This window comes from Mustela erminea, chromosome 5 (genome assembly GCF_009829155.1).
Source record: "Mustela erminea isolate mMusErm1 chromosome 5, mMusErm1.Pri, whole genome shotgun sequence".
Lineage (NCBI taxonomy): Eukaryota > Metazoa > Chordata > Mammalia > Carnivora > Mustelidae > Mustela > Mustela erminea.
Window position 1 is genome coordinate 75,758,728 of NC_045618.1, and position 26,366 is coordinate 75,785,093.

The following is a 26,366-nucleotide window of genomic DNA, read 5'->3' on the forward strand; positions in this document are numbered from 1 at the left end:
CATTTCAGCACAGGGCTGGTGAGCAATAACCTAACTCTGTGTGGAAGTTACCACAAGTCCCATAAATCTATCTCACTTAACTTACAATTAATGTATCTCATCTCACCTTCCCTTTTGCCAGATCCCAAAACTGCCCTTGGGTAAGTGTGGCAGAGGGAAGTCTGAAGGGAAAGACACAGTAGTCTTATACAATGGGGTTAAAATATCTTTTGTACTTTTCACAAAAACATAAGACTGTGTGAGCACATGACGGGGGCCTGTGCTGGGTGGGTGGGGGGGCCTTCAGCCTCAGCTTCCTTAGCACACAGTACTGGTGGGTGCGCTGGGGCAATCAGCAATTGGGTGGTTCCCTCCCAGCCCTCCTTCTCTTGCACTGGGCTTTATAAAATTCGCTTGTATAGGTCTTGGACCTAGTTCCATACTAGGACATATTAGGTGCCTGCTTTTTTTTTTTTTTTTTTTAAAGATTTTATGTATTTATTTGACAGAGATTACAAGTAGGCAGAGAGGCAGGCAACGGGGGCGGGGGGGGGGGCGGGGGGTGGGTGGGTGGGTAAGCAGGCTCCCTACTGAGCAGAGAGCCTGATGCTGGGCTCGATCCCAGGACCCTGAGATCATGACCTGAGCCAAAGGCAGAGGCTTAACCTGCTGAGCCACCCAGGCGCCCCAGGTGCCAACTTAAAAAAAAAATTTTTTTTTTAAGATTTTATTTACTTATTTGACACAGAGAAAGAGAGCACAAGTAGGCAGAGCAACAGGCAGAAGGAGAGGGAGAAGCAGGCTACCCTCTGATCAGGGAGCCCGATGTGGGGCTTGATCTTAGGACCCCAGGACCATGACCAGAGCGGAAGGCAGCCGCCCAACCAACTGGGCCACCCAGGGGGCCCTACCCCTGACTTTTTTTGAATGATAGTATCCCATTGCATGAATGGACATCCACATTTTGCCACGACAAACAATGCTGCAAAGAATATCCTTGTTTCTATTTTTTTTAAGCGTGTGTGAGAATATATTTGTAAAATACATTCTTAGAGTGTGATCACTGGGCTCTGCTAACTGCTGTCCTTGGAGGGTCTGAGCGTGGCCAACTCTTTGCTAGCAAACATTGCTGATTTTTGCCACTCTGTAGGTGAAAAGTCTTGCCATAGTTTTGATCTGGATTTCTCTTATCAAGAATGAAAGGGAGCATCTTTTCATATGTTTAAGAACCATTTATATCTCCTCCTTTGTCAACTGTTTATATCCTTTGTCCATTTTTCTATTGAGTTAGTCTGTTTCTTATTGATTTGTAGGAGCTGTTGAAATATCAAGGAAATCAGCTCTTGGTCTGGATATAATTGGCAAATCAGTTTTCTTGGCTTTCATTTGTCTATTGACTCTGCTTGTGAGGTTTATTTTCCTGTGGGGGGAAAATGCATTTATGTAACTGAATGTATTTTTTTAAAAGATTATTTATTTGACAGAGAAAGAGAGAGAGACAGAAAAAGAGTACAAGTAGGGGTAGCAGAAGAGGGAGAGGGAGAAGCAGATTCCCGGCTGAGCAGGGAGCCCTATGCAGGGCTCAGTCCCAGCACCCTGAGATCATGACTTGAGCAGAAGGCGGACGCTTAACCGACTCAGTCACCCAAGAGCCCCTGTATTTTCTTTCTTTCTTTCTTTCTTTTTTCCCTAAGATTTTATTTTCAGGTAATCTCTACATCCAGCTTGGGACTCAAACTCACAAACTAGAGTTCAAGAGTCACTTGCCCTGTGGACTGAGCCAGCCAAGCGCCCCTACATAACCGAATGTATTAAGCATGTTTTTGATGACTTCTGATCTGGTGTCATTCTTAGAAAAGCATGCTTCTCCCAAATATAATAATAAAAAAATTCTCCCATGGTTATAGTATTGTTATGATTTTTTTTTCAATATTTAAATAGGTGATTTTTCAGGAACTTGTTTTGGTGGACGAGGTGAGGTGTGGATATTTTATTTTAGCTCAGAAGGCTACCCCATTGTCCCAAGATCTTTATGGAAAATTCATCTTATCTTCACGGACCGAAAGGCTATCCTTGTCACACACTAAATTTCAGTGCACAGTTCCTCTTCTTTTCTACATTGTTGGTCTGTTCCACTCAGTTTGTCTATTCATGCACTCAGTTGCTAATGGTGGTTTTACGTGTTGTGTTTTGATTTCAGACTTTTAGCTTCCTGAACTGCGAGAGAATACATTTTCATTGTTTTAAGCCACCCCCCCGGTTTGTGGCAGCTTGCAATGCTCATAGAGAGACAGAGCTGGGATTTGAAGGCGAGTCTGAGTGTGAGCCTGAGCCCCTGTTCTGAGCGGGAGCGTGGGGACATTCATCCCTATTGCTGAGAGGGTGTGTGAGGGGAAGAGCACGAGAAATTAGCGCATCCCCAATTTCCTTGGGCCTCATCATCTTACGGATGTTACAGACAAAGGGGTATGCTGGCCATTCTGTGTCCCTTCTATTTCTCCTCTTTGCTCTCCAACGCCCTGCCCAGTGTCCAGCAGGTTGACCTCAATGGCCTTGCCGCCACCCTACTTCTTTGCCCTTTGGCTTCCGTCCGAGTTTGGCCAATGCGTCACTGGCAGCAAGTTGGAAGTCTGCTCCCTCCATGCTGGGTCACAGCTTGTCAGTGGCTGTTGGTCTTTACCTAAGGCCACAGCTCTGTCTTGTGGCCCTCTACAGCTCCAGCTCTGGTCCATTAGTTGGTGCCAGTAACCACTTCTTCCCCTTTCCCTTTCAGGCCTATGGTGGTAACAGCTTCCCCCACACTAGCCCTAGAACCTTTTACTGGTTTTCCCTCACCCTGCCCATATCCCCATAAAGATACATTCTGTAAACTTCCTTCAGCCATTCCTTTTGAGGAGACCATGTGTTTCATGACCAATATGGGGAGCCATCACTCTCCCCTTGAGTAAATCTCGTTTCTTTGGCTCTTGCCTCTGCTTGGTTATTTGGAGCAACCTTACGTCCTGACCATTCTTTGTGCTTCTGGGAAGCCACTTCTGTTCCACTGGGAGAGGGCAAGCTGCTCAGGATTCTGGCAAAGTCAGGGAGAAGCCTGTCTCTGCTCTGGGTTACTCCCACACCAAGGTCCCAGGCAGGCTGCCTGGATCCCAGGGCACCCCACCCCCACCTCCAGCAACTGGAAAAAGCCTATCTGTCAGGCTCCTGGGGAGGCCCCTCCTTTAATCTCTATCTTTTTCTGGAGGCTTCTCATTCCTTTTCAAACAGGCTCCTGGCAGGGTGTGCTTTCCTATGCTAGACATGCCCAGACAGATCAAATTCTCCTTAGCTTGAGCTGGGAGCCTTCCATGCAAGGTTGGGAAGGTAGATTTGGCCAGGGCAAGGAAAGCCTCTTAACACAATCGAGCAAGTCTTAACCTATGTTGGAGGCAAGGAATCACTAAAAAGATTCATGCTGGGGGAGGCTTGGATCAAAAATTGTTAAGAGCTTTGTACATTATCATCTCAGTGCCCATTTCTGCTCTCCCTCTAGCTGAACTTTCCTCTTCACCAGAGAGGCCCCATCTGGCCCTTCATCAGCACAACTTACTTTCTTTCCTCTAGAATACCTACCATGCCCTGAAATTACAGCTGTTTTCTTCTTCTTTCTTCTCCTGGTCCATGAGTGCCAGGAGTTAATTTAGTCAATGCTATACTCCAAGGACCTGGCTTAGAGTAAACAATAAAGATGTACTAAATTTGTTGAATGAGTGAATGGATTTGGCCCAGTGAATGAATTTAGATGAAGAAGCCCAGAGAGGTCAAGGACTCAGCTACCTGCTTAATCGTGCACAACTCATCACTGGCGAATTCAGGACTGGATCCAGGCTATTTAATTAAATTGACTATATCCAGGAGGAGAAGCAGAAGGAGGGATGGGTTAGCAGGAAGGGTGAGGAAAGCCCCATCCAGGAGCTAGGCTGCTGACAGTGGGAAAGAGGGGATCTCTGGGAAGCTATGGTGACATATGGGCCAGAGGTGAGGTGGGGACAAGAGACAAGATCTAGGGAGGGAAAATTAAAATGTATTGGGTATCTACTCTGTGCCAGAAAATGTGCCAGGTGTGGTCCCTGTACGGTCAGATCTATAGCCTGTGCTGTAGGGATTATTATCCCCATTTTTATGAGCTGAAGAAATTCAATCACAAGAGTTTACGTAAATTACCCTCTTTGATCCATTTATCAAGTACCTGACTCTTAAACCTGACCTCTTTCCATCCTCCACATGGCCCCTTGAACCTAGGATTAAACTGCGAGTTTTCCTTGAAGATGCCACTGTGCGTGGGGTCCACAGTCAGCTGGAAAAGGTCAACAAGAGTTTTGTATTTATTCAGGGATGAGTGAGGACCAGGGGTAGGTGGCTCTCACCTTGCTTTCGAGGAGAAGAGGCAGGAGTCTGTCTCTTCTGATCAAGGGAGAGCAGACAGGTAGGAAGAGAGCGGAGAGGACCTGACATCCCCCCTGGGGGTCTGCTTCCAGGTGCTCTAAAAGGGCAGGACAGGGACATCAGATGGGGCCTGAGCAGAAGGCTGTGGAGCCAGAGGCAGCACATCACCTCCTCCTTTTCTGGATTCCAGTCTAGGGAGAAGCAGCAGGAGTGGGGATGGGCTGGGACAGGATGGGCTGTGTCCAGTCCAGACTAGGAGTGGTATGAGCCCCCTCCTCTCGCCAGCTGGGCCCTTTCCTTGCAGTGGGGTGCTCTCCGCCCCTCATCTTCATGCACACAGTCATGTCATGGCCCAGGCCGGCCAGATGTTCCAGGGCCGGCCTAAAATTAAAGTCCACTGCCCTTCCCCATAGGTACACTCGTGCCTGTTGGAATACTGGTCTCATTTGGGGTTTGTAAAATAAAGGTCACCGAAGCCCAGGACCCAGACTGTGCCCTTCCACAGAGCTAGGTTGTTCAGGCTACAAGGCTGCATAAGGTGTTCTTTGTGCCGGTGATGCCTCTGGCGCGGGGTGTTGGAGGCTGGCCTCCCCCAGCCCAGAGCTGCTCCCTGACCGCTGATGCCAAACGGTTGGCTGTGGGTCAAGGGTTGAGGGAACCCTCAAAGGCAGCGTTCCAGGCCAGACCCTCACTCCCATCCTGGAGCCTCCCCTCCCGGCATTACTGAAATTCGCTAAAAGGGGCTTTCATAAACAACGCGAGTCTGAAAACTCGGGCGGCTCTCCCGCCCCTCCAGCCCTGGGGGCTTCAGGAGGGTCTGGGCTGTCTGCCAGCCCCGGCTGGCCGTCCCCAGACTTGGGGGTGGGGTGGGGAGGCGGGGCCTTTTCTCTCAGCTTCCTGCTAGGTTTCCAGCCCGGAGTTTCCTCAGGCCCCGGCCTCCCCCGCTCCCCACCCTGCTCTCCCTTAACCCTTTCCTTGAGGGGGTGGGGGTGGGCGGGGTAGTGGTGCAGGGGGAGGAGTGGCACCGGTTAGCTACTCCAGGGAGGGCTGGGAGGGGCGCGGTGGGAGGAGCTGGGAGAAAGTCCCAGAAACCAAGCCCCCTCTCCCGCACCGAACGCCCCTCCTTCCCCTTCCTCTTCCTTCCACCCAGGAAAGGGGAACGTGGAAGGAAATTAACTTTGACCCCTGATTCTGGCTCGCGGCCTAAAACTTGGGTGGAAGGCGAAGGTTTCGAGGACCCTCCCGTCCTTTCCCCCCACCTCGTCGCCCCCTCCCCCGGCCTTCCGCGCCCCTTCTAACCACCCGGGGGGCGGAGAGAGGGTTCATCTTGCGGGGGCTGGCGCAGTGGTGAAGGGGAAAGGCTGGGGGCGGAGGGAAGGGCGGCGGGAGCCCCAGCGGTCCCACCCCCAGCTGCAGCCCCTGGCAGGAAGAGGTTGTCGCGGGAGCCGCCGCCAAAAGAGACGCAGCTCGGGCGGACCGGCGCCCGGGCGGTGGCGGGAGGGTACGAGAGCCGGGTGGACCGCTGCCCCGGCGGGGGGGCGCGCCCCTCGCAGGAGGGGGCGTGGCCTGGGCTCCTCGGGCACTCGGCTGGGGTGCCTCCCGCGCTGGGAGCCCGGTGACACTGTCGGCGCCCTCTTTCCAGGGACGGGCGGGGCAGCCATGCTCCTGTCCGGGGGCGACCCTCCGGCGCAGGAATGGTTCATGGTGCAGACCAAATCAAAGCCCCGGGTGCAGCGGCAGCGGCTGCAAGTGCAGCGCATCTTCAGGGTCAAGCTGAACGCCTTCCAGAGCCGCCCAGACACCCCCTACTTCTGGCTGCAGCTCGAGGGGCCCAAGGAGAACATGAGCAAAGCCAAGGTAAACAGCTCGTCCCTACCCCATCCGCCCCTCCCAGCCAGACTCCTCTCGCGCTCCCCTGCCCAGGAGAGGCGGGGGTCCCCAGAGGTCCCTCGACCTGGATTAGGCACTATGGCGGTCAGGTAGTGGGCCAGTCTCCTGTCTTTCCAGATCTGCAGCCTTGGTTCCTTCCCTCTGGTTCCCTTTTTCTTTTCGGCTCTCTCCTGCATGTTACTTCTGTCTCTCAAGTGCGCTGAGAGAACCTCCATGGTGTGTGTTCCCCCATGAGCCTTACATGGCCAGGACCCCAGCATCCATAGCCTGCTCCCTCATCTGGGGAACAACTTAAGGTCCAGCATTTCTTTCTTTCCTTCTTTTTAAAAAGATTTTATTTCTTTATTTGACAGATCACAGGTAGGCAGAGAGGCAGGCGGGGGGTGGGTGGGGTGGGGAACAGGCACCCCACCCAGCAGAGATCCTGATGCAGGGCTCGATCTCAGGACCGTGGCATCCTGACCTGACCCGAAGGCATAGGCTTTAACCCACTGAGCCACCCAGGCGCCCAGGTTTAGCATTTCTATGGCCTCGGCAGTATCTCTTTGTTCTCTACCAAGAAGCTGGAAGGCGCAGGTCCTTCTGTCTCCTTTTAAGTCTCCGTAAATCCTGAGCTGCCCCCTTGGAGCCTCTCAGAGTGCTGGACAGGAGGTGCCCTTAGAGACCCTTCTAGAGCAATGCTGGCATTTTACAGATGTGGTATTGGGGATTGGAGAGGGTAAGGGTCTTGCTTGACATCACAGTGTCAGGTGGGGATGGGGGAGGGTGGTAAGTGCTGGAATCAGAACCCAGGGCTTTGGGTTCCCTGCCCAACACTCTTGATGCCCTAGGCAGCCTCTTGCAGGGGCTGGGTGTGTGTGTGTGTGTGTGTGTGTGTGTGTGCGCGCGCGCGCGGGCGCGCCCGCGCAGATGCTCTGGAAGACAGCGGTCCTTGGGGATGGGTGGGAATCTTGGAGGAGGGCTATGGGCTTTCAGATGAAAGGGGTTGCTGTGTGGGGCTGGGTGCTGGACAGGCTAGGTCATAGTGCACCTCTCTTGCATTCTCTCTGGCTTCTCTCACAAGCTTCTCCACTTGGGCCTCTCGGGTTCCCTCTGACTCCCAGTCATGGCCAAGGTCTCCCTCTTCCTCTAGATTTCCTTATCTTTTCCTGGTAGGAATGCTGCAGCTTCCCTGGGTCCCAGGTCACCCACTTCCTTTGCACTTCTCACTCCCCATCCCCCCAACACACACCCCTTCTCCAGCTGGGTCCATGCCAATATCCTAATTGGTCAAGGCCATGGGTGGGGGAGCCCAGAATACACTGGCCAGTGGCAGGCAGGCAGGCTGGAAAGTTCCTCCCTCAGCCCCTCCACTGAGCTGCTTGGTCAGCGGTTTTTCCAGTTCTGACAGAGGTGTAGGGGGAGGGGAGGGGTGCCTGCCCAGAGAATGGATGGGCTGGAGCCCCTGAGATTCAGACTTTTCCGTAGCTAGAATAGGGTGGGCTAATAAGAGGAGCCTTTGGGGTTGTTTTGGGTTCTTAATCTTTATTATTTTATTTTATTTTTTGTTTTAAAGATTGTATTTATTTGTTTGACAGAGAGAGAGAGTACAAGCAGGGGGAATGGCAGGGAGAGGGAGAAGCAGGCTCCCGCAGAGCAGGAAGCCCCACTCGGGGCTAGAGGCTCTCAGGGCTGGATCCCAGGACTCCGGGGAAAATGACCTGAGCCAAAAGCAGATGCTTAACCAACTGAGCTACTTAGGCGCCCCAATTCTTAATCTTTTTATTAATTTGAAATAGAACAACTCACCCTTTTGATTTGTATTTTCAGAGGTGCCTAGCACTCCTGCCCCTTGCTTTAAATCCTGGATCAGCTTCTCCAGACCTGTCTGCTCCTGCTCCTACTACTGTCTCAGGGTTCCGTGGGCCACTCCCTCCCTCACACCCCAGGCCCAAGAAACCAGTGGCTTTCTTGATTCCCCTACCTGTCCCCTCCTTCCCCTCTGTCTTCCCTCGGGGAAAGGCCCTGTTTAAGATGGAAATATAACATGAGGGTCTTCTAGGTTAGTCCCTCTCTTATTGCACAAAATGAGCAGAGAGAAGAGACGACGGTTGGAGGTTTGGAGCAGGAGAGCAGGGAGGGTGGGAGGATAAGGCTTTGTCCCAGGACTCAGGAGATCTGGGCTCACCCTGTTGTCACCAAGCTGTGTCTGGGACTGAGGGATGTGGCAGAGAGAATTCGAGATCAGGGTTTTCTAGCCTCTAACTGGGTGACCTGGGTCAAATAATTGACTCTCTCTGGAGCCTATTTCTTCATCTATAAAATAATAATATAACACCCATATCATGGAGGGGTTGTGAGTCTGCTGAAATAATGCAGGCTTAAGAATGTTCGCAAATGTGGGGACACCTGGGTGGCTCAGTGGGTTAAGCCTCTGCCTTCAGCTCAGGTCATGATCCCAGCATTTTGGGATTGAGTCCCGAATTGGGCTCTCTGCTCAGCAGGGAGCCTGCTTCTCTCTCTCTCTCTCTCTGCCTGCCTCTCTGCCTACTTGTGATCTCTGTCAAAGAAATAAATAAAATCTTTAAAAGAAAAAAAAGAATGTTCGCGAATGTGGAGAGCTATGTGATATAGATGTCAGTTATTGTTACTCTTTTTTAAAGATTTGTTTATTTTGAGGGGAGGGGCAGAGGAAGAGGAAGAGAATCCTCAAGCAGACTCCATGGGGGTGGGGGAGGTGCCTCCATCCTAGGACCCTGAGCTGGTGGCCTGAGCTAAAACCAAGAGCCGGGCGCTGAACCGACCGACCCAGCCACCACAGATGTCAGTTATTACTGTACAACTTTGAACGACTGCTTTTGTCTCTGATTCTCAGTCTCCTTGTTTGTAAAATGAAAAGCTGAAATTAAAGTAAGATGAAATGCTCCCCAGGGTCGAGCAATCTGATCCGTGACAATTTCTCAAGTCTGATGATGTCTTGTGGTTTCCATGTGGAGGTGCTGGGGCTGACTCTAATCCCAGCTGTGGGGACACCGAAGCCTGCACTTTGATAAACGTGCTGTGATACTCAGGCCAACAGGCAGAGAGGACTAGTGAGACCAGAGGCTGACGGATGGGAGAGGGGTGAGCATGGGGGTGGCTGGATGGGGAGGGGAGGAGGGGTGAAGGAGACCGGCTCATCTGGAGGAGGGCCTGGGTAAATTCTACTCACTGGCTTTCCAGGAAAATGTCCGTAGAACTCGAGTGCCTTTAAATTGTTATCTTGTGGTGGGATTTAAGAAATAATGAAGTCATTTGCCAGAAATCACCTTCCCAGGTGGCAAGAAACAAACACTGGGGGGGGGCCTGGCCTCTCTGAGGTGAGATCAGCAAGTGGAAAGGAGGGTTTTATTTATTTATTTAATTAGATTTTATTTATTTATTAGAGAGAGCGAGAGAGCACGCACAAGCAGGGGAAGCGGCAGGCAGGGGGCGAAGCAGGCTTCCCACCAAGCGGGGAGTCCAATGCCGGACTGGGTCCCAGGACCCTGGGATCATGACCTGAGCCAAAGGCAGACACTTCACTGTCTGAGGCACCCAGGTGTCCCTGAAAGGAGAGTTTTAATAGTGATCAGAGTTTCCCAGGGACAAGCCCTGCTCAGCGCACTGTCCTGGACAATGGCAAGGAAGCATTGAGCACAGAGAGGAGAGGGGACATTTCACTTTTCTCCTTTCTGGAGATGCCTCCTTTCTGGAGATGCCTCCTTTCTGGAGATGATGGAGGGAGGGGAGGGGGAACCAGAGACTGGGTTCAGAGAGCTGTGGGGCAGGGCGTGGTTTGCTGACTTTGTGCTTGGCTTGTCATATGGAAGCTGATAGGTCCCTTGATCCACTCCGTAAGCAAGTCACATGGAAGTTGGTGGTCAGGGATTTGCTGGAGCTGGGTGCTACTAATCCCTACTGTTTCAGGAAGTTTGCAAACCAGTGGCGCCCCACTGGTAGTTTGAAATCAGCCATTGTGGGAGTATTTATGCCATAGAAATTGTCAAATGCTACAAATCAGGGCTATCATCGCGCCACCCCCCACCCCACCGCCCCCAGGGGCTGATTGTCAATCTCTTACCTAATTGTGTTTTGGGCAACTAATCTCTCTCTCTTTTTTTAAACTTAATTTTTCTTCTATAAAGGTAATGCACAATTACAAAGTCCAATACTGGGTGCCTGGGTGGCTCAGTGGGTTAGGCCGCTGCCTTCGGCTTGGGTCATGATCTCAGGGTCTTGGGATCGAGTCCAGCATCGGGCTCTCTGCTCGGCGGGGAGCCTGCTTCCCTCTCTCTCTCTCTCTGCCTGCCTCTCCATCTACTTGTGATCTCTCTCTGTCAAATAAATAAATAAAATCTTTAAAAAAAAAAAAAAAAAAACAAAGTCCAATACTTTTCAAAAAGCAGACAATAGGACACCATGATTCCCTGCTGTGTTCCTCCCAACTGCCTCTTCTGTGCTCTTCCTCCTAGACAGTACTCCCTGTGGCATTTCCTCATCTCCACATTCCTAAAAAAAAAAAGTATATGTATATATATACACATATATGTGTGTGTGTATATATATGTATATATATGTATATATGTATATTATCTTTTGATTAATTGGTTTTATTTTTTTCATGTATTTTTCTCTTTTTAAAATTTAAATTCAATTTTTTTTTTTAAGATTTTATTTATTTATTTGAGAGAGAGAGAGAGAGAGAGAGAGAGAGAGCATGAGAGGAGAGAGGTCAGCGGGAGAAGCAGACTCCTTGCCGAGCAGGGAGCCTGATGTGGGACTCGATCCTATGACTCCAGGATCATGACCTGAGCCGAAGGCAGTTGCTTAATCAACTGAGCCACCCAGGTGCCCCTAAAATTTAAATTCAGTTAAATAACAGATAGTGTACTATTAGTTTTTTTAGTCCTTTACATCGTCATCCTTTCTTTTTTCCCAATAGAGTTAGATATTTCAGTTTTCTGTCAAACCTGCGTCACTCACATCTGGGCATTGCCCTGTATTCTGCTTATGTTTTCTTTCTGACTTTTGTGCTTCACTAAGGCTAAGAACCCCTTATTTTCAATTTGCTGGTTTTCCTTTGTACCTGTAGCCAATTCTTACAATTTCAGTAGCCTCTCACTACAGTTTTCTAGAAGGTCAATCTATGTGCTCAGGGTGTTGTTCACCCTGAGGACATCTTTCTGTCTAGCCAGGACTGCACAGCTGGCATCTGAGACTTCAGTTTGCTGTCCTTGGCATCATTTGCCTGTTTTCTTTGTTAAATGCCTTGTTTCCTAGACTGAATGTCTTTTTCTTTCTTGGGTTGGTGGAGCACATCCATCGGTGGTGTCATCAAGTGAGAAAGATGGTACAGTGCTGAAGGGTATGCTGGTGACTGCTCTCAACGAGCTTGTTTCTGGAGTCTGACCCTCTAGACTCAACTAGCTGTCCCCCTTGCCTGCGGATGCCTGTGCTCTTAGAACAGTGACTGGCACCTAGTAGGTGCTCAGTGATGATTTGTTGAATGGGTGGATCCATTCAGAGATCTGTCTTTGTCATCATCCTGGAGATTCTTTGCTTTGTTCCGATGTCCTTTCTTGGTTTCCTTTGTTGATTAGCTGGAAGATATTCCTTAGTAGCTTCCCGAGAAACCCCCTCCCGCAACCCAAAGGTGTTTTTTTGTTTTGTTTTGTTTTTTAATTTATTTAACAGACAGAGATCACAAGTAGGCAGAGAGAGTAGGCAGAGAGAGAGGAGGAAGCAGGCTCCCTGCTGAGGAGAGAGCCTGAGATCATGACCTGAGCTGAAGGCAGAGGCCTTACACCATTGACTTCTTGCTTTTGGGACATCTGAAGCTCTTCCAGGACCTAGGTCCTTTGTGTGTGAAATGTCTTCCTTCTGGAAGTTTGTAGTTTCCCCACTGTTTTGAGGTTTCTCAGTAGGAACCCTTTGTTTGGGTCTGTCTCATCCATCTTCAGATGTGCTCTGTGGCACAGGTGCTCTGTGGGCTTGTCTGTCTGGACACTCATGTTCTTCAGATCTAGAAAATTTTCAGAAACTATTTCGTTGATGATTCTCCCCTGTGTTTTCTCTAACCTCTCTGGAACTCCTCTTCAGACATTGAGCTTTCTGGCCTGGTGTACTTATTCTTATTTTTTCTCCTGTTCTCCAATTCTGACTTTTTGCTCTGTTTTCTGGAGTTTTCATGAAGTTTATCTTCCAACCTTTTTATTTTTTAATTTTCTAAAAGATCTTATATATTTATTTGGGAGAGGGTAGGAGCAGAGTGAGAGGGAGAGAATCTCAAGCAGACTCCTCACTGGGTATGGAGCCTGACGTGGGGCTCAGTCCCATGACCCTGAGATCATGATCTGAGCTGAAATCAAGAGTCAGGTGCTCCACTGCCATCATATTTTTTAATATCTTAGAGTCATTTATGGGGGTGCCTGAGTGGCTCAGTTGTTGGAGCATGTGACTCTTGATCTCAGGTTGTAGGTTTGAGCCCCATCTTGGGTATAGAGATTACTTAAAAATAAAATTAAAAAAAAAAAGTCACTTATGTTTCTCTGAATTCTCTTTTCAAAGGGGTGTCTGGGTGGTTCAATAAGTTAAGCGGCTGACTCTTGGTTATGGCTCAGGTTGTGGTTTCAGGGTCTTGGGATCAAGCCCTGCCTCGGGCTCCACACTAACCAGGGTCTGCCCGAAGATTCTCCCTCTCCCTCTGCCAGCCCTCCCCGCTTGCACACACACTCTTCCTCAAAAAAATAAATCTTGGAAAAAAAAATAGTATCCTATTCTTGTTTAATGTGCCAGTGTTGTATATTATCTCCCTGAGAGAGCAATGATAGTAAATGTTTTGGAGTTTTCTTCTCTCTGCCTTGTTTCTCTTCCTTCAGATTGTTCCCTGCCCCTTTCTGTATGTTTTCTATTTTTTTTCCTTCCATCTTTACTTTTTTTTTTTGACCCTGAGATCAAGACCTGAGCTAAGATCAAGAGTCGGATGCTTAAGGGACTGGGCCACCCAGGCGCCCCTGTGTGTTTATTTCACATTAGAAGCTTTTCCCATGTGTCATGGTAATCCTTGCACGAGGCTGACTCTTGTTGGTTTTGAACTTGTTTGTGCAGAGACCTGAGGGTGCTGTCTATCAGGGAGCCTGTTTGGTGATCTTTAGGTCTTTGCTCTCTGGCTGGCCAGATTTCCAGAATGTATTTCTCTGTTCTGTCCTGGAGGGTCACGGTCTGGCTGCTGAGTTGCTGAATGGGAAGAATGAGTTGCTCTGCATTCAGCTTTCATTGCAGACTTCATCATTTGGCCCTCTTCTCTTCCTTCATGTTTTTTTGTATGGTCTCCACACCCTCAAGTATGGTGGTGAACCTCTAATCCCAGGACCTTGTTTCCCGCCTGCTAGTTTGTCTAGAGAGCAAACCTCATGGTATGTGAAGGTACTTGCCCAGCCTTCATGTGAGGGGCTGGTTGATCTCCCCAGCTGTAACTACTCCTCAAACAACTTTGCCTCAGTCTACCTTTTTATTTATTTGTTTTTACTTTTACATTTTACTTATTATTTATTTTATTTTATTTTTAAGTAATCTGTATACCCAACGTGGGGCTCAAGCTTACAACTGTGTTGTTTCTTTACCTTTTTTTGCTGAATGATATAGACAGCCCCATGGCTAAGGCCCCAGACTTTGGAGTCAGGGTGCCTGAGTATCCCAGCCCACTATCTGTGTAACCTTGGACTTGTGCCCTTCCTTGCTCATCTAAAATGGGGATGGTAGCCATTTCCTTCTAGGGCTGAGAGAGGAAATCTCATGAGATCATGTGTATATAAGCCTGATACACAGTAAGTATTCAATGAATATTAGTTCACATTTATTATTTGGAAAATGGTCTTAGTTTTTAATCTGTCTTTTAAAAAATATTGAACAGTTAATGGAACAATAACTATTTTAAGCTCTTTGCACAAAGAGAAGAAACCACCCACAGTCGTCTTCTCTAGCATGTTTCTTCATTTTTACATATTGTTTTTCAAGTAATTGGAATGTAGGGTGCTGGGGTGGGGATTGGTTAAGGTCTGTGACAGTTATCCCGCTCTATCCAGATTCACCCTGCTGGGCAGTGGGACCTGCTAAGGTTCTGGGTGGGAGGGGTTGGCTTGGGATGTCTATCAGGTTTTGAGCTGGTTTTGGACTGATCTCGAAGAGGTTAGACCTGGGCCTAAGTGCCTAGGTGTATTTTAGGCCCTTTGGGGAAGGGGTTGGAGGCCTGTGGCCCAGCGCAGGTAGAAGAGGTAAGCACAGTTCTGAGCGGGGGGCTGGAGTGGTCTTTAGAACAGCTGCTGGAGATCTAAAATGGAGCCTTTGCACCCTAATGGAACTGTTAGGGGAAAACAGGAAGAGGGATGACAATCAGGGATGTGGGGATGTGGAGGGACAGGAGGGACATGAGGGCGAGTGTTATCGACATGGGTTGGCTGATGAAGTGGGAGTGTCCATGCTCCCATGGAACTCATGGGGCCATGCGGGTATGGCTTAGCCGCGCAGGGGAGAGCTCCAACCTGTCCCCTCCCAGCGGCTGCTGAAGCCTGAGTGTGTGAGGCCTGTAAACGTGAGGAGATGGTCTGCCCAGAGAGCCAGAGGCCTTCGTTCTGGTTCAGCCATCATGCATATCTGTGGGGCTCCCCTGGATGCTGGCCAGTGACTTACTTCCTACCCTCTTCCCTCTGGGCAACAGAGTTACCATGGTTATAGGTATGGGTTGTGCTAGAGACCTTCTGTAGGGGGATTAAGCCAGAATCCCAGAGGATTACCCTGCGGTCACTGTGTAGTCTGAGGAGGTAGAAAGAGCCCTGGTTTCAGGGTCAGACAGATGTGGATTGTGTTCCTGGCCCGTCAGCCTGTAGCTGTGTGTCATCGGGCAAGTGAGGTGTCCCTTCTGAGCATGCAGAATGGGAATAGGCTGAGCCAGACTTTAGGCTAAGCACTTCTTTGTATTAATGCATTGAAGCTTCATATTAGCCTCATGAGGGAGGACTGTTACCCCATTTTACAGATGAGAAATCGCAGGCACAGGGAGGGTGGATCACTTGCCCCAGGTCGCATAGGTTCCTGGCACGGGGAGGATACTCAGTAGTGTACAATTCCCCTTCTAGCTGGCTCCTGTTTCTAGAATTGCAGGTTAGGACTGGGGTATCTCACTTAACCTGCCATCTTACAGGCAAAGGGACAGAGGTCTCAGGAAACAGGTAAAGTTCCACAGTTAACCTGCCTCACCTGGTGCAGCCGAGTTGGAACTAGAGCTAAGGCCCTGACTCCAAGTCTAGGTGTTTTCCCCTTCCCCTGGGTGCCTCCCTCATCTCTTGGGAGAGTTTCCTGGGAAGAAATGAGTGTGTGAGGGGGCAGGACCAGGAGAGAGGGGCTGGCCATGGGGGCAGCATGGGATTATGGTAGGACAAGTCCCTGGGGAGGGGCAGGCCTTGGGGTGGGGAGTGCAAGCCAGTGAGTGCAAGCCCATAAAAGGATGACTTCCTTTGTGCTTCCTCTCCCCACTGTGGCTTCAGGAGTATCTGAAGGGCCTGTGCAGCCCGGAGCTGTGGAAGGAGGTTCGCTACCCACAGGCCCTGCACTGCGCCTTCCTTGGGGCCCAGGGCCTCTTTCTCGACTGTCTCTGCTGGAGCACTCTGGCCTACCTGGTGCCTGGCCCCCCTGGCTCCCTGATGGTGGGGGGGCTGACTGAGTCTTTCATCATGACCCAGAACTGGCTGGAGGAGCTGGTGGGGCGGCTGCGCTGGGGCCCTGCCGCTCTGCTTACCCCTCGGGGGATCTGGGAGGCCGAGGTGACCAGGGCCTTCGGGGCCCTGGTCTGGATCCGCGGTGACCAGTATGCAGGGGATCTGCTGCAGCTGCCCCCAGCGGTCCAAGAGCTGCTGCTGAGCCTGGTGCGGGACGCTGCGGGCAAGGAGGACATCATCGAGTGGCTCGGCCGCATCGGCACTTCCGAGTCACGCTCTGACCCCGAGGTCCTGATCTGCCCTCCTCACCAGCAGAAGGAAGGCCCGGCCATGGTGTCTGTGGGAGACGGTCCTGGGCCCTTCCTGGAGGTGGGGACCCTCCAGAACAGGAATCAAGAACATTCCAAGAGGTTAACCAGCCTGGGAGCCACCAGGGCCCTGGTCTTGGGTGCGCCGGGCCAGAACACACAACAGGAAACAGCAAACCAGCTGGTACGGTAAGTTCTGCTGAAGAAGCTCTCTGCTTCTCTGATCCTCTCCCTGCTCCCCCACCCCAAGGAAGTTGTGGGGGACTTTTGTGGTTTAACCACCCTTCCAATAAACGTGGGCTTTTTCTAGGGTCAATTCCAACAGCCATGGTGGCGCAGACAGCGGTCGAGAGGAAGGGCCAGCGCGAGCCACCAGCAGCCAGGACTCTGCACCCCAAGCACAGGCCCTGTCCCAGCAGAAGCCGGGCCAGAGAGCGGAAGACAAAGTCCCCTTCCAGCCCCCAGTGTCAGCCCTGGGCTTGTGCCCGCCCTGGAAGGCCTGGACCCCTGGGCCTGCCTTTGGGCCCTTGTGGCCTGGGGCTATCGCCGCCACCTTCTGGAGGATCAATGAGCTGCACTCCCTCCACCTGGCCTGGCTCCTGTCCCAGGCGTGCTTCAGTTTCCCCTTCTGGCAGAGGCCCCTAGGCCCCATTCAGTTCAAGCTACCAGGGCAGAATCCTTTGCCCTTGAATCTCGAGTGGAAGCAGAAGGAGCTGGTTCCTTTGTCCAGCATGGAAAGCCCCGAGTGCAGACCAGAGGCGGGACCAGGAGGAGAGGCAGCCCTACAGAACTGCCCGAGGCCGGAGACCCCCCCGAAAGTCATGAGTTTATTGGTAGTCTCAGGGGGCTCAGGTGTAAAGGACAAGACTAGCCCCGGACTTCCCCAGATAGGACCACCCTTGACCTCTGTACCGCCACTGCAAACTGGAAGCGAGCCAGGGGATCAAGGAAGCGGGCAGTGGGACAGTAAGGGGCCAGAAGAGGGGCCCTTACCGGCGCTGCTGCCAGGGCAAGGAGTGTCTACAGCTCAGGGGGGGCCCGTGGCTCAAGGGGGGCTGACCGCGCCATCAGTACCTGATGCTCAAACAGTGCCTGAAACTCTTGAAGTGCCCATGGCTGCAGCAGTGGCCACAGCTCAAACCCCACCTGCGGATCAAGGGCTGCCTGCTGTCCCCAAAGTGCCTACAGCCCAGACGACGCTGGCAGTCCCTGCGGAACCTGCAGCTCTCGAAGTGCCTTCGGCCCCCACGAAGCCAGCAGCTCCAGGGGTGCCCTCGGCTCAGAAGACAGCCGTGGCTCCGCCGGCATCAGCAACTCCAGGGGCACCTGCAAATCCAAAAGCTCCCGCAGCTCAGAAAACGCCTTCGGCGAAATCGTCACCTGCAGGGCCCAAAGCTCCCAAAGCCCAAACTGGGCCTCTAGCCAAAACAGGGTCTGCTGGCCCCAAAGCCCCCAGAGCTCCCAAAACTCCTGCGGCTCAGAAGACACTCGCAGATCCGGGACCGGTCTTGGGTGCGGCCAAACTCCCGAGCGAGGGCCAGTCTTCGTCAAGGGGTGACGCCTCCTTCCCAAAGGGCAAGGGGGAGGCCGAAAGGCAGGGCCCCCAGTCCGGCAGCACCTCGGCTCCCAGTCGTAAGCACCAAGCTCAGACAGAGGGGTTCCTGGGGGCGCGGGAGGGAGCCCCGAGGCAGCCGCCTCGCCATCCACAGGCAAACAGCACGGTGACCAGCTTCCAGAGGTACCACGAGGCCCTGAACACACCTTTTGAGCTGAACCTGTCGGGGGAACCTGGGAACCAGGGTCTGCGGCGAGTGGTCATCGATGGTAGCAGTGTGGCCATGGTGTGAGTACCCATGGGTGTGGGGTGGCCCAGGGGGACAGAGTGTGGCATCCCCTCTTGACCTCTGCGGGTGGGGCCACAGGGTTCAAATGGGGAAACGGCAGTGTGCACGGAAAGGTTAAGACAGCCCCGAGAAGGGAGATTTCTCTTCTTCCTCTTTGATGGAAGCAGAACCAGGCCCAAAGAGGTGATGAATCTTGCCCCAGATTCCAGAGCCTAGTAAGGGGCCAGGCTGGCCTTGGCTTCCCATCTGTCCCCTGCCAAGGCCTGTGCTCCCACTGTGGCCTGTCCCACGTGGTACGGTGTTTGTCAACCCCAGGCCAGCGGTCAGTGTTGAGCCGGAGCCTGGCGGCCCAGCCCAGGTGTCCTTTATGTGGCCTTTCCTGCCTCCGCTAACAACCCTTAGAGACCATCCTGCCTGCCCAGAGCTTACTGCTGTACATGTGTTCGCCCAGGTGTGTGGGAGACCTGTGGTCTTTCCCCACAGAAGATGGGAGTTACTGTGCTGAACGTGCTCCCAGCAGACACGTAGTGGCAATGGCTGCTCTTTTGCTTCTAGCCCTGAATTGAGTTCTTTGGGTGTAGAGGTTGCCTTCTTTTTCCTTTTCCCTGGAGGGCCCTATTCATGCGCATGCGCACGCGCGTGCACGCACTCACACATACACAGGTGTGCAACATACCCCCCACCCAAGCATGCGAACACACACTTACAGAGTGGGTCTTTCCAGAATGTTCGATGATGGAGGAAAGGGACAAGGGCATTGTCGGCGCAGATGTGGGTGCGTGGCATTGCCTGGCTCTGAGGGAGGGCTGAGGGGCAGGGCCATGTTCCTCAGGAGGAACTTGTTCACCTCCTGCCCGCTCCCCCGCCCCTCCAGGCATGGCCTCCAGCACTTCTTCTCCTGCCGTGGCATTGCCATGGCGGTGCAGTATTTCTGGAACCGGGGCCACCGAGAGGTCACTGTGTTCGTACCCACCTGGCAGCTGAAGAAGAACCGGAGGGTGAGAGGTGAGCTGCCCGCTGCCTCTCTGTCCCGACTGTGGCCTCTGCCTGGTGGCCTGTCCTCTGAGCATATCTGTCTTCTGCCTTTCGCCTCCAGAGAGCCACTTCCTGACGAAGCTGCACTCCCTCAAGATGCTTTCAATCACCCCCTCCCAGCTAGAGAATGGCAAGAAGATCACCACCTACGACTACAGGTGTGCCAGTCCCAGGCCTACCTTCTGTAGGGCTCAGGGGGTGGGCTTGGGTGGTGGCGGAGGGGGGCTGGGCAGTTGTGTCAGGCGGGGTCCTGCCTCCCCTGCTCTGGGGAGATGGAGGCCGGCATTTCTGAGGGGCATGAGGGGCACTTTGGAGAGGATGGCCTGGGGCATGGGGCCCTCTGGAGGCAGAGGGAGGGATGCCATGAGGAGAGGGCTCCAAGATTGGCCCTACCCAAGGCCAAGGGTGAGTCCGATTTTGGGACTCTGCAGCTGCATTCCCTTAGTCAACAGGCTTTCTTCTCCTGTGACCTACCAGCTGAGACCCACCACTTTGGGTAGACTAGCCCAGGGGACTTCCGGTGTTTCTAGTGAGCTGCTTCCCCAAGTGACTAATTCAGGGCTCCAGTTTGGGCTAAAGTTCATGTCTCAAGGAACTGCCTCAGTCTTTTCCTTCCTCCAGCCCTGGCACCTGGAGGAGGCATGTGTGTGACTGCATGTGCTTGGAGCCCTGGCTGGGCTCTGAAAATGGAGTTTGACTGGCCCTGTCTCCTTGATAAAGCCCTAGGACCTCCCTACTTGTCAGTCCTAAACACCTAGTCCCCAGCGTGGCTGAAGGACAGTATGCCCCGGGCGGGGGTGGGGGTGGGGGTGGTTCCGGGTGAGGGTTGTGATGCTGCCTCTGTGGGGGTAGGGACTGTCCTGCCCTGGTCACTGGTCCTAGGCTGGAGCCGATGCCGGGCACACGCAGGTCTTGGCTGCCCTTAGGCACCTCCTGTGCTGGGCACTGAGAAGTTCGGCTTCTGCCCACTTTTCCCAAGACCTGGCCTCTACCCAGGCTGGGAAGGGCTGGGCATGATAGCCCAGGCATCCCTCCTTCAAGGGCTAGGCCCTTTGATAAGGTCTTGAAGTGCCTCCAATTTCAGGGCTGGCTTTGAGGGAAGGTGGCTTTTCTGCAGAGGCCCCTCTGCTGGGCACTTGTGGAATAGCATGCTTGCGGCCACCAGAATGGCCGCTTCCGGGGAATGCCGAGAAGTAGGTGGCCTTTGCTTTCTTTCCTGGTCACAGCCCTCTTTCAAGGAGAGGTGATCCTTGGAAAAGTGGATTTGTTTATTCAGGTATGTGTTTTTATATATGGTTATATGTATATACATACATACATACAGGTGTATATATGTAGCGTGTATACGTACAAAGAGACGTATGTATATCTGTCTTGGCACGTATGGGAATGTTGTGCACTAGTGAAGAGGAATAATGGAATATTTGTGTGCATGCTGTGTGGGAGGCACTGAGGCAGGCACTTCAGTGTCCCGTCTCACTTAGTTTAATCCTCACAGTCATACAGGGTAGGTATTTTTTGTCCATTTTGTCTATGTGGAAACAGTAGCGGTAAAAAACGCATGTGTGAATGCGGGCGAGTGTGCGGGTTCCCGTGTGCGTGTCTGTGCATGTGTCTGTGAATGTGTGTCTCTTCAGTAGGGGTCTGTGCTTGTATGTACAGACCCCTGTATGGTTGGGGGTGTGCATCCAACCTCCCCCACTCAGGGGCTAGTGGTGACCCCGGATGGTTGCATAGACAAGGGCATGGGCTCCCGAGCCCTGGCTCCCCGACCACTGGGGCAGCCTCTTTGGTCAGCACACCTCCGCGTGCACTGCGAGTTCATTTTCCCCAAAGGCGTGGCAAGGGAGGGTTTCTTGGTGGTGAGCAGCAGCCCCTCTCCCTGCAGGTTCATGGTGAAGCTGGCAGAGGAGACAGACGGCATCATCGTTACCAACGAGCAGCTCCACATCCTGATGAATAATTCCAAGAAACTGATGGTCAAAGATCGGTGAGGTGATCCCCGGGGCTGGAGCTATTCCTTGGTTGGGGATGTCAGGCAGCCCCTGACAGTGGGTGTTGGGCCCGGGAGAGGGGCCTTGGAGCTCTGCCCACCAGCACCTGCCTGCAAGAGGAGATGGGGGTCTCATTCCCTGTACGGACACCCGGGAGGGCAATGGGGCCATGGGTGGGTCAAGGCCTCCCCTATGACCACGTCTCTTCTTTCCTGGGTCCAGCCTGCTACCCTTCACCTTTGCGGGGAATCTCTTCATGGTGCCAGATGACCCCCTGGGCCGTGATGGTCCCACCCTGGACGAGTTTCTGAAGAAGCCAAACAGGTAATGGGCTGGGCCTCTGCTGCTTCCCAGCCCCTGCCTCCCCCACCCCGGGACCGACTAGAAACGCCTCAGTGCTAGCCAACGTTTGTCTAGTGCTTAATGATGAGCAGAGTAGTTAGATTTTTCAGGTCTTCACACTTCTCCCGCATTGATGCCTCCATAAACCAACCGTAGTGTGGTTTTCAGTTTTCCAGTTTGGCCTACATGCTTTCATACTGCACGCACCCTGCCACAGCTGGCATTTGTACTCAACGTCTTATTGTTTTTTTTCCCCAGATCCATGCCACGTGAATTCACGTGGTTCATTTTAATGGCTGTGTGGCATTCCATTCCACAAGTACCTAGCAGATGTAGCGAATCTTTATTTGAGGCTCATTTGACATTTTCCATGTTATGCTATCGCACCGGGGCTGCTGTGGACAGCCTCATTCTTGTTTCCTGGTGAACGAGGCCAGCTGTGCTAGAGTCTATTCTGATGGATTTTTCCCTCTATGTATTGTCTTTGATTCTCACAGCTGGGGTTAGACACATATGACCGTCATCCTGGGCCAGGTTTGCAGTAACTCAGATGCCCTGGTATCCGCTCCCTTTGAGCTACCTTACTGCCCACCTCCCAGTTGCTGGGGCCCCGTGGGGAACTCTGGTCAGGACCTTATGGACAGTGATTGTTCCCAGGGCCAGCTCGCTCAGTTTCATCTCCCTGCGTTTGTCTGCTGTTCCCTCCCGATCCCTCATCGGGCCCTGTTCCCTCTCTTGATCTTCCCCTGGCTTGCTCGTTCTTGGGGCCAGTTGGAAGTGCCAGTCGCCTCACTCTTACCAAGTCATCAGCTTAGATCTGGTTGAAAATGTTGCTTGGTTAATGAGGATTTGGTTGGGTGAGGCTTCAGGGGGCAGCTGCATCTCTGGGAGGCCCAGCCCAGCCTGGAGGTGGAGGGGGTGCCGGTGGGCGGGGTCCTGACAGAGGCTCTGCTGTGTCCCTGGCTGGCACTTGGCCCGGCCACAGGGACACTTGGCCATGAGGCAAGGCTCTGCAGATGTGGTTTTCTGCTGCGGGGCCCCTCTGTCCTCCACGAGGCCCTTTAGCGCCTCCACTCTGCTCTTCTGGTGTAGGCTGGACACTGATGTGGGCAACTTCCTGAAGGTGTGGAAGACCCTTCCTCCCAGCTCAGCCAGCACCTCTGAGCCTAGTGACGGTGTCGACCTTGTGCCTCCCGAGAGTCTGCCGAATATAGAGGACGTCCAGGAGGAGAAGGAGGGGCAGGATGAGGAGCAGAGGGAGGGGCAGGGGGCGCAGGAACTGCCTGAAGAAGACGCCCCAGACTCCTCCCTGGCCTCAGTGTTCATGGCTGAGTGCTCTTCCCTTTCTGAGGAAATCCTCCGGTGCCTCAGCCTCCACGACCCCCCAGACGGGGCCCTAGACGTTGATCTCCTTCCTGCGCCAGCTTCTCCTTACCTGGGCATCCCCTGGGACGGGAAGGCACCCTGCCAGCAGGTCCTGGCCCAGCTGGCTCAGCTGACCATCCCTAGCAACTTCACTGCCCTGTCCTTCTTCGTGGGGTTCATGGACTCCCACCGTGATGTCATCCCCGACTACGAAGCTCTCGTGGGCCCCCTGCACAGCCTCCTCAAGCAGAAGCCGGACTGGCAGTGGGACTGGGAGCACGAGAAGGCCTTCCTGGCTCTGAAGCGAGCCCTGGTGTCTGCCCTCTGTCTGACGGCCCCCAATGCCCAGCTGCCCTTCCGTCTGGAGGTGACAGTGAGCCAGGTGGCCCTGACGGCCGTCGTCTATCAGGAGCACTCAGGGAGGAAGCACCCCATAGCCTATACCTCAAAACCTCTCCTCCCCGACGAGGAGAGTGAGGGCCCCCAGTCAGGGGGAGACAGCCCCTATGCTGTGGCCTGGGCCCTCAAACATTTTTCCCGCTGCATTGGAGACACCCCAGTGGTCCTGGACCTTTCTTACGCCTCCCGGACCACTGTGGGCCCCGAGACCCAGGAGGGCCGCAGGGTTTCCAAAGCATGGTTGATCCGATGGTCCCTCCTGGTACAGGACAAAGGCAAGAGGGCCCTGGAATTGACCCTTCTCCAAGGCCTGCTGGGAGAAAACCGGCTGCTGACGCCCGCATCCTCGATGCCTCGCTTTTTCCAGGTCCTGCCTCCTTTTTCTGACCTGTCCACTTTCGTCTGCATCCATATGTCGGGCTATTGCTTTTACCGTGAGGACGAGTGGTGTGCCGGCTTTGGTCTCTATGTCCTGTCTCCCACCAGCGCCCCGGTCTCCCTTTCCTTCTCTTGTTCCCCTTACACACCAACCTATGCCCACCTGGCAGCCGTGGCCTGTGGCCTGGAGCGCTTCGGCCAGTCCCGCCTCCCAGTGGTTTTCCTCACGCACTGCAACTGGATTTTCAGCCTCCTCTGGGAGCTCCTGCCCCTGTGGAGGGCTCGAGGCTTCCTCTCCTCAGACGGGGCCCCGCTACCTCACCCAAGCCTGCTCTCATACATCATCTCGCTCACCTCTGGCCTCTCCTCCCTCCCATTTATCTACCGAACCTCCTACAGGGGCTCCCTGTTTGCCGTGACAGTGGACACCCTGGCCAAACAGGGCGCACAGGGGGGCGGACAGTGGTGGGACCTGCCCAAGGACCTGCCGGTTCCCGTCGTGTCCCCCCACACCATGGGCAAGAGGCCTGACTTGCTGGCATTGCAGCAGAGTGACAGCACCTTGGCTGAGGTCATTGCCAAACTGCGGGTCGGGCAGAAACTGCCCGGCTCCTCCCCCTTCAGTTCTGTCTTTAACTCCCTCAGCCTCGACCAGGAGAGCGGCCTCCTCATGTTTAAGGGGGATAAGAGGCCCAGGGTCTGGGTGGTCCCGAGGCAACTCCGGAGGGACCTGATTTTCTGTGTGCATGACCCACCCTTGGGTGGCCACCAGCGGCCCGAGGAGACCTACAAGAAGTTGCGGTTGCTGGGGTGGTGGCCTGGGATGCAGGAGCATGTGAGGGACTACTGCCGGAGCTGCCTGTTCTGTATCCCACGAAACCTCACCGGCAGTGACTTGAAGGTCATTGAGTCCCCGTGGCCTCTCAGGTCTACTGCCCCCTGGTCCACCTTGCAGATCGAGGTGGTGGGCCCCATCACCATCAGCGAGGAGGGCCACAAGCATGTGCTGATCGTGGCTGACCCCAACACCAGGTGGGTGGAGGCCTTCCCGCTGAAGCCCTACACACACACGGCGGTGGCCCAGGTGCTGCTGCAGCATGTGTTTGCCAGGTGGGGCGTCCCCGTGAGGCTGGAGGCTGCCCAGGGCCCCCAGTTTGCTCGGCACGTCCTGGTGAGCTGTGGGCTGGCACTGGGAGCCCAGGCAGCCTCCCTGAGCCGGGACCTCCAGTTCCCCTGCCTGACCAGCTCCGACGCCTACTGGGAATTCAAGAGGGCCCTCAAGGAGTTCATCTTCCTGCATGGCAAGAAGTGGGCAGCCTCCCTGCCCTTGCTGCACCTGGCCTTCAGGGCCTCCTCCACCCAGGCCACGCCTGTCCAGATCCTGACAGGAGACGAAGTGAGGCTCGGCAAGCCCCTGTGGTGGGAGATGAGCAGTGCCAATATCGAAGGCCTCAAGATGGATGTCTTTCTGCTGCAGCTCATTGGGGAGCTGCTGGAGCTGCACTGGCGGGTGGCCGACAAGGCTAGTGAAAAGGCAGAGAACAGGCGTTTCAAGCGGGAGAGTCAGGAGAAGGAGTGGAATGTGGGCGACCAAGTCCTTTTGCTGTCCCTCCCCAGGAATGGCAGCAGTGCCAAATGGGTGGGCCCCTTCTATATTGGGGATCGCCTGAGCCTGTCCCTCTACAGGGTTTGGGGCTTCCCAACTCCGGAGAAGCTTGGCTGCATCTATCCTAGCAGTCTGATGAAGGCCTTTGCCAAGAGTGGCACACCCCTGTCCTTCAAGGTTTTGGAGCAATGACCGGGGCGGTGGGAGAGCCCCCCACTCCAAGGTCCTGGGCTTTTGCTGCTAGGCCTCCCCCAGCCCCGGGGAGTGGTCTCACAGCCCCCTGGGGGCCTCGGTTGTGCCTTTTGTGGAGAAGTTAATTCACAAAGCTTTGCTGAATTGCCTTGAACTGGGGACAAGTGTCTCTATGGAAACATCCCCAGTTTGGGGTATTGGGAGAATGTGTCAAAGGCTGTGAGACAATGGGCCTCTGGTGATTTCACCCTGGGGGAAGGGTAGGCCAGGCTCAATGTCGTTCCCCGAGTATTCCCATCATCCTGTCACACGCAGGCAGGTGTATACACATGTCCCCCAGAGTTTTACTTCTGGTGTGATTCTGGGCCTCAGAATCGGAACTACATTCCCTTCTGTAATGTGGACTTCCCCTGAACTGTTCATTTGGGGACCCTTTGCCCTTCGAGTTATCACAGCTGACACAAATCCATGAGGTTGTCACAGCCCATTCCCAGTCTCATGGCCACCTTCCTCAGGCTAGGCTAGGTCTGCCCAGCTGTCAAGGAGGGGCTGGCCGTCCTGAGCCCGGGGCTCGGAGCCAGGGTAGGAGTATGGCCAGCCACAGAGAGCATCCCACTTGTCACGGGAATGTTAAGGGGAGACAGTCAGCCTACCTCAGTTGGCTCCAGACAATGGAGACAAGTCCCTGTTCCCTGCTTCAACGGCGTCAACATACAGAAATCAAGGATCTCGATGCCAAGTGTGGCATCTCTATCTGACAAGCTACTTCAGCTAGACCTAGGGGCCCAGGCCTCTGTTTCAAGGGGGGCAGGGCATCTGAAATGAGCAGTCTGGCACATGGTGACGTGCTGGCATGGCTCTCCCTCCCAACCACACCCAAAGCCCACAGCCCTCTCCTT

General features: G+C 53.6%; 1 protein-coding gene across 4 annotated transcripts; it reads left to right on the forward strand.

Moving 5' to 3' along the window:
* The first annotated feature begins 5,323 nt into the window (after positions 1–5,323).
* Positions 5,324–26,074, forward strand: NYNRIN (NYN domain and retroviral integrase containing). 4 transcript variants are annotated; one of them, XM_032343961.1, is made up of 9 exons: positions 5,324–5,902; positions 6,044–6,258; positions 15,834–16,501; positions 16,623–18,155; positions 19,031–19,161; positions 19,253–19,349; positions 21,080–21,181; positions 21,408–21,509; positions 22,620–26,074. In XM_032343961.1, exons 2-9 carry the CDS (start codon positions 6,061–6,063, stop codon positions 25,465–25,467), a joined length of 5,679 nt encoding a protein of 1,892 aa, XP_032199852.1. In that variant the 5' UTR covers positions 5,324–5,902; positions 6,044–6,060; the 3' UTR covers positions 25,468–26,074. The 4 variants fall into 4 exon arrangements, with proteins under 4 accessions (XP_032199852.1, XP_032199850.1, XP_032199853.1 ...); XM_032343959.1 differs by having other exon boundaries at positions 5,324–6,258; XM_032343962.1 differs by having other exon boundaries at positions 5,324–6,258; positions 16,317–16,501.
* The last annotated feature ends 292 nt before the right edge of the window (positions 26,075–26,366 follow it).

What these genes read in the sequence shown, in the direction of transcription:
- NYNRIN (XM_032343959.1), top strand. Translation starts at nt 6,061, where the DNA reads ATGCTCCTGTCCGGGGGCGACCCTCCGGCGCAGGAATGGTTCATGGTG. An exon ending in ACAGCAAACCAGCTGGTACG is followed by an intron (nt 16,502 to 16,622) that starts GTAAGTTCTGCT and finishes GGCTTTTTCTAG; the next exon opens with GGTCAATTCCAACAGCCATG. An exon ending in GGTAGCAGTGTGGCCATGGT is followed by an intron (nt 18,156 to 19,030) that starts GTGAGTACCCAT and finishes CCGCCCCTCCAG; the next exon opens with GCATGGCCTCCAGCACTTCT.